This window comes from Streptopelia decaocto (assembly GCF_964273445.1).
Source record: "Streptopelia decaocto genome assembly, chromosome: 6".
Taxonomy (NCBI): Eukaryota; Metazoa; Chordata; class Aves; order Columbiformes; family Columbidae; genus Streptopelia; species Streptopelia decaocto.
Genome location: NC_138660.1, coordinates 46466049 through 46473713, shown reverse-complemented (window position 1 = coordinate 46473713; position 7665 = coordinate 46466049). Strand labels below are relative to the sequence as shown.

General features: G+C 41.4%; 1 protein-coding gene across 1 annotated transcript in view; it reads left to right on the top strand.

Annotated features, from left to right (window-relative positions):
* Positions 1-235: 235 nt before the first annotated feature.
* Positions 236-7665, top strand: part of RAPGEF4 (Rap guanine nucleotide exchange factor 4) — a gene marked incomplete at its 5' end in the record, with an annotated part of 149789 nt that continues 142359 nt past the window's right edge. Inside the window, 1 exon segment of the mRNA XM_082055080.1 lies at positions 236-300. Coding sequence (XP_081911206.1) covers positions 236-300 — 65 coding nt within the window.

Sequence of the window (7665 nt, the reverse complement as noted above, 5' to 3'; positions counted from 1 at the left end):
GCCGAGGCGGCGCCGGGTCACAGCCCAGCCGCAGGCCGAGGCGGGAGGGCCCCCCAACCGGCATCCGCAGCCTCGCTGGCTGCGGCGGGCAGGGCGGGCAGCCGCGGGGGCCTGGGCGAGCCCATCGCGCCGTGCGCGGAGGGAGGGAGCGAGGGAGGGAGGACGGACCGAGCGACCGGCGGGGGAGCCGCCGCCGCCGCCAGCCGGGTGTGCGGCGACCTGATCCCTGTCCAACATGGTCGCCGCTCATACCTCCCATTCCTCATCCTCCGGCGAGTGGATCGCTTGCCTGGATAAAAGGTATCGGCATCTTCCCAGGAGCGGCTGCGGAGGGATGCTGTGTGCGCGTAACCTGCCTCCCTGCATGCGTGCATGTATGTAGGGATGGATGGATGGATGTATATGTGTGCGTGTGTGTGTGCGCTGACACCCACTTCTCGCTCCCCGTCAGCTCCTGCCTTACATAAGGAGCGTGCAGGTGGGAAGCAAAATGCCCGGAGGAAGCAGAGCTGGGCCGGCGGGGCAAAATGAGGGCTCGAAAAGCTGCGGGCAGCGGAGGGCACGGGCAGTCCCCGCTGGGACAGCCGCTCTCCGCTGGGCTCCGCTTTTTCCGGGGAAAAAGCTACACGTGATAGAGGAGGGGGAGCTCAGGGCGGGAGAGGGTGTCGCGGCCCGGGGGCCTGGGGCTGCCGGCCGGGGACCCGCCGTTCCGGCCGTGGCAGACCCGCTTCTCGCCGCTTTCGCGCCCCAGTCCGCCCGCTGCCTCCCCACGCAGCCCTTCAGCACACCAGCCCCTGCCTCACCGTACCTCAGCACACCAGCCCCCGCCTCACCGTACCTCAGCACACTAGCCCCCGCCTCACCTCAGCGCACCGCGCCTCACAGCCCCGCGCCTCGCCTCAGCGCTCTCCCCCCCCCCGGCACAGCCGCCTCACAGGTTGGGCGGGAAAGGACGGACCCTCGCCTCAGAGCGCTGCCTGGCTCCAGCAGGTGCGGGACTATTGGCTGGAGGGGGTTTGGGAATAAAAATGTCGCCTGGCCGGGGCCGCCGGCGGCTCCCTTCAGCGGCGACAGCCTCCTTCCCGCTGCGGCGTCCTGGGGCCTGCGGGTGTCCCCCGGGCGGGCCGCAGCGCTGGCTGCGGGTCAGGCATGGGCGGGCGGCCCGCCCGCGCCACGTGGGTGGCACTTAGGGCTGGATAACGTGTGCTCAGAGGTGCTGGGCTCACTTCTAAAAATGCAGACGAATTATTTATGTATCACAGTATGTTTGGGATTGGAAGGGACCTCAAAAGATCATCCAGTCCAATCCCCCTGCTGGAGCAGGAACGCCTAGGTGAGGTCGCACAGGAACATGTCCCGGCGGGTTTTGAATGTCTCCAGAGAAGGAGACTCCACAACCCCTGGAGTGCTTTTCTGGGTGTTGCAGCAGAAAGTGATTCTCGCAGTGATGAGTTGCATGGTGGGCAGTTTGAAGGTCCTTTGCTGTATTCCTACCTTCAACACTTACTGGCTTAGTTCCGAAGTGATTTGATTTCTGAACACTCACTGTGTCTCCTGTAGTCTAGGAAAATGGTTTACAAAAATGGAGACCATAAATATGCTATAAGGTTTAAAGAAAGCTAAGAGAGAGAGTTCACTTAAATGGTGTCCAGCGGTTTACTGAGCATTGTCAGCTGACTTTGACAGTTGATGCCATTTGGGGCTGTGCTGTGGAGAGAAGCCTTTATGTACACAGAAGGAACCTTCCTCGCTTCATAATTTCTACCATTGTGTCCTAGTGTTGTAGGACTGCACCCCGATGAGGTTTTCCTTAACAGTCCTGGCAGCAAACTATAAGAAGCTAAGGAAACTTTTGGTTTAGACACCTACCACAAATACTGATCCCCCTCTGTAACACATGACTTAAAAGAAGGCTAACCTCTTAGAGGTTAAATTATGCATATAAATGTTGAAAGTACTCTAAATGTACATACAAACAGAACTGATGATGGTAACCTGATCATATAAAAACCGAAGTGAAGCAGAAGGCTTGGTTCTCCGCTCTGTAAACTGCGTGGAGTGGATGTGAAGGAGTAGAGTATGAGCCCCAGTACTTTTGAATAGCAGATGGTGTAGTTTCTGAGGTTTCCTAAATGCAATACATTATAAGATCTAAATTGTAAACTGAAGTTTAGGGGTTTGTGCTTAATGAGTTACATAGCCTTGGGGAGTGAGTGGTGTTTTTAGGAAACACCTGAGAAGCATTTAATTTAGAAATCTCTCTGCCATTATAATTATATGAAAATTAATATGCTGACCATTTTTATAATGGGGATTTCAGTAGAGCTATTAAGATGAGACTTTTTCTTCCTTTTTTTTTTTTTACTTGGAGTGAGCTACTAGCACCAATTTGTTCAGTGAAAGGAATCAGTTTTTTCCTGGTCTCTGCCATGCTTTGCTTTGTGATCACAGGAAATACACTTATGTGTTTTGTTCTATTTTTCCATTTAAAAAATACAGTTAAAGCTATGCTGGAAAAGTACTATAGGAATCTAAGTACTATTTGATAAAGCATTTTTAATTAATTTACGCACTTGTATTTCTAGAGTGTATTTCTTTTCTATAGATGATCTATCAGTGTACTCATTTGAATTATTATGTAATTTCTATGTATTTAAACCTTTAAAAAAATCTTACAGCATTTTTAACCTACATGTGAATTCTGTAAATATAGGATCATTTAATGAGTCAGTTCTCTGTAAGATACCATGCGTTTCTATTGAATAATAAAGATAGTTTTATTATGTTTTAGTTAATGAATATATTTATTTTTTCAAGGGGAAGGCTGTTCTACAACTGGTATGCTTCAGAATTTTAGGTGAGCCTCATTTTAATCAGATGATTAAAATGGCATGTAATATGGATTATCCAACTTCATTCTTAAAAAAAAAAAAGGAGAATTAAACTCTAAATTGAAGTAATATAAATCATGTACAGACATGATGTATTTTGTATATGTTCTTCATGTTTTTCCCCAAGTCACCCACCAAACTAAAACTACTAACATCTAAAATGAGAGCACATAGAAAAGGGAAGAACCACTAAAATGTTTCAGGAGAAATGTTATTACTGTGTAGGATACTGTGGGCTGGAACCACGAGTGCTTCGACCATACAACCTCCATGTGTGGTTACTAACCACAAAAGCTGAAGATCAGCACTTAAAAATCAAATATACATATAAATGTATACATACATAAAGTCACAAGTGCAAAAGTACAGAAAAGCAGGAACAGAGAAGTTCAAAACACTGTGCTCTGTCAAGAATGTTTTATTTTAACAGGAAAGACAGAGGATCAGCATTGATTGACTGTACACCTGGAGGTGTAAATAGTTTTTCTGTTAAGGAAACCAGTCCTTTTATCTTTAAAGTAAACAGTTGCCTTACCACTGTCTTCCTAGGGAGCAGAAGCATGCATGCATCCTAGCATTTTTCTGTATGTCCAACCTACACATAATTAAAAGAAGGTTGCTGATTTATGCAAGTGTGTATAATTAGCTTAAGAACAATATCTTCCCTGCTCTTATGGTTTCTTTCACATCGAAGACTGTCTAACCAAGAAATTTCCATGTTGACATTTCCTTATTGAATGGTAGACAAAGTATTTTTTGCATAACTGTGATTTCTCTAAACCTGATCAAATTCAGATGTTTTACCTGGATTCAAATACAAACTTTTAAATTATGTCCAGCATTTGCAACAGTCAGAGATCCCAGGATTTCATACTTGCCCACAACATGTTGTGTTTTCTCTGTATTAAGTATAACTTTCAGTGCCTTAGCAGACTGGAGGAGCAGATCACAGAGCAAAGTGTGTAACTTTGCTACCCCGTTATGCTGAGAATGTTATGATCTTTGCTCAGCTGTTTATAAATTATTTAAATATGAATGGATGTTTCGAGAACATATTGTACACACTGAGCTTTTATATCCTTGTTAGACTTTGGACTTGCATAATTTACATCTAACAAAAGCAAAATAACACAGGATAATATCTCAGATTTGAGTATAAATTTAGAATGAAGCCATGTAACAGCAGCATATTTGAATCGGGATTTGGTTTTTAGTTCATTGTAACATATATTTGAGATGTAAGTCATTTGTATACGGTTAGTAATCAACAGGTCTCTTGTGAGTATACAGATAGCCTAGGATGAATAACTGATATTCTGAAAGAGTTGTTGTAAAAGAAATATAGAAAATTATTGTCAAATATAATGAGATATAAATTTATAATCAAGAAATATTGTGAATATTTTAGAATTGCTTTATGATGCTATTTTTTTTTGCTTTAAAAATATTTTTATGCGACTGGTCAAACATTCACTGACTTCTATATATTTTAAATTTCTACCTTTGCTTTTTATTTGTAACACATCCACAGAAATAACACTACCATTTTTCACCTAGTTTGGATCTAAACAAAATCATGGGCATACACTGCAGCTCCTGTTGGCCCATGTCCTCATGTTTTCTGTGTGTGCAGGATGTGGCTAAGCTGGTGTGTACTTGGATCCAGTGGGCATAAATCAGCAACAGACACTGCTGTGGATGTGGAAACTTGGAGACAGAGCAGTATAGACATGGCCTGTGTGCTTTCTAGCACTCATGCAAAGATACAATCTTCTGAAGAGTGATGATTAATGACAAATGTCTCTTTCTGCATCACACCACTCATTTTCTAGTGCAATGCAAAGGTGCAGTCTTTGCTGAACAATACGAAAGCCCTTTTTCTTTCAGTATCTCCTCAGAGAGACCAAAATAATTGTTAATATAGCTTGCCATGAGCTTGTAGGTCTGTGCATTTTGTTGAAAAATAACTTCAAAATAACTCATATAAAGAGTAGGAGTTGTATTTTAAACATATTCAAGCTGTTTTATTCCCTGCTCGCAGGCTTACATATTTCTAGTATCAGCTTTCATTTGTTACATGTGCTTGCAGTAAGTTACACACTTGTTCTACGGCCAGGTATTAAGGGGAAGAAATAGCGGTTGCCCTAGGCATTCATATGTATATACATTGTCATGACCCACCTGAGCAAACTAATGTATGTATATGCCTCTTAGGACATATCTTTAAATTTAGTTGGTATTATAGTTTTCTGAAGTGGCCACATAATTGCTGTGGTACTTGTGTAACCGTAGGTTTTCACCAGATGATACTGGAAACATGTCTAAACTGTCAGTGCCTGAGTTATTTCTGGCTCGTTCTTAGGATTCCATCTCTGAAATTCTGAGCACATTACATTTATTTGATAACAAAATCTCATGTTCCAGCAAAGAAATAAACCCTCAACAAACCAGCTAGTTCAAATCATGCCCTCAAAGTCAGGTGGTCACCAGATATTTTTCAAATATAAGTATTTTTCCTATCCAGTGTGACATTTAGTTTTGTCTGTATCTTACAATTTGCTGCATTTAACAAACTCATAAATCCTGTGATACTCCCTTTGTTCTGTTAGTATTTTCTGCACTATATTTGGCATCATCACTTACTACTCCTGCTGCTTTATCAATATCCTTAAAGAATGTTTCCTCAGCTGACTTTCCACTTCATTGCTGAATTCAGGAGTTGTCAAAATGTATGTCAATGTAAATCTGTAGAGGTTATTTCATAGTTTCTGTAAGTTGTACATTCTCATTAGCTGTAACCATGCAGATCCTAAATGGGTGCATTTAGTGCAGTGTGTTGGTGGATGGCAACGGCCAGAGTTTGAATTAAAGGATATAATCAGTTATGCATATTGTTCAATTATAAATTTAATTTGTAATGTGTCTCAGAGTCTGTCTTCATATTAAAGTGCTTTTAATGTCTATTATGAAGCCACAGTGCTGGTTAATGTAATTTCATCCAGATCTACTTCTGTCAAATGGAATTTTAACTATCCTGAGCTCCAGTTCACATTGATGAAAGTTGCAGGGTTTATTCAGAAAGGTTTAGTCACACCTTGGTTGCAAACCATGTACCACACATAAAAAATTTAATAAATGAAAGGAGAAAATTTCCTTACATTTTTATTTATTCTCTTGAAGTATTTCGTCTTTTAAAAATGCATATGAAGGTGAAAAACCTGGTTTTAGGTTTTGTTACCTAATATAGCTGTATTGCTTAGGTAGTACATTTTAAACTTGAGATAAATATGAGTATTATTACTTAATAAATACATCTTTTGCCATTTTGGCATAATAAATAGATTCATTAATGTTATTTTAATGATGATGACAACAGTTACGATGATGATACATTTATTAAAAATACTTCGTAGAAAGTGTTCAAACTTTGCATGAGTTTTGCAGGCATGTGGAAAAGCAGTTAACTGATGCCATGCTATTTAATTATTCTCATTATGCTCTCTCACTAGGTAAAACTATACCAATCTCATTCTATAGATTATAAGCACTTAATAGAAATTAGTTTGAGTGCTACTACTTTTAGTGTTACACTGTAAATCTGGAGGTTTTTCTCAGGCAAAATTCTATGTCCTAGTAAGGACTAAGGGCCACCTCAGCTTGGGACACCTAGTGTTATTTCATTCCTTACCCTTAAACACTGAGGACATTTCCCAGGAGCTCTGATCAAATGCAAAGGCATTTTGTTGTCAAACAACTTTGATCATAGTTAATTTTTGTGCTTATTCATGATCTTAACCAAACAGCTAAACCTTATACTAGATGTTTGTCTGTGCGTGTCATTTGATAGAATTAAGAAGTTTTAATTCTGGGATACAGTTACAGTTCCTTGTATGTTTCCATGCTGGCTCTTTTGTGTGTGGTGGTGTTTTTTGTTTGTTTGTTTGGTTTGGTTTGGTTTGTTTTTTTATTGGTAAAACACAGCTTGAGTAGAAGGTACATTCTCTAAAATACATAATTGGTTAAATTATTTACTGAAATCCTCTCCCAGATTCTAGCTTCATTTCCAAATGTGCTGGATCACAATGTGTGCCCTCATAGTCAAAATATTTGTGGAAATTTAGTTGCACACAGTAACATTAAAACCAGTATATTTTGAAGAAAAGCTACTGAAACAAGTGTCTTTCAGTAATGCATTATTAAGAAACATTGTAAGGAGTGTGACATTTTTCAGATCACTACTATGCATATTACTTAGAAGTTTGGATGCCTCTTTGTTCAGAGCACACCTGTGTGTCCCCCTTCAAATGCCCATTTCACAAACTGCAAGTGGAGGTAACTGCTGCTGATACAAAGTGCTGCAGCGCAGCTGCTGGCTATAAAAAGCCACTAGGAACATGACTTTAATTTGTTTTTCGCAATAAATGTGGAGTTTGGTTTCTCACTGTGGTGCTTATCTTTCAAACTCGGAAAAGCGTGGCTCAGCTACCTGTGAGAGTGCTTGTCTTTCCATGGTGACTCGCTTTACTGTGGTCATGAAGCAGTTTTGTCAGAAGAAAGAGCTTTTCCTGCAGTTGTTCTGCCTGACACAAGACACTCCTTGCCACATCAGTGGAACTGAGCCCAGCGCTCATCTTCCTCTGAACTAGATGGAAACCCCATCTCTTGAGCCTCCAGCAACTCTCAGGAAAAAGAGCTACACAGTCTATGAATTAAATCCCCCCAAATCTTGTCCTTTTGACAAGACCGGAAGTGGAAGAGATTTTTGAACTCACAT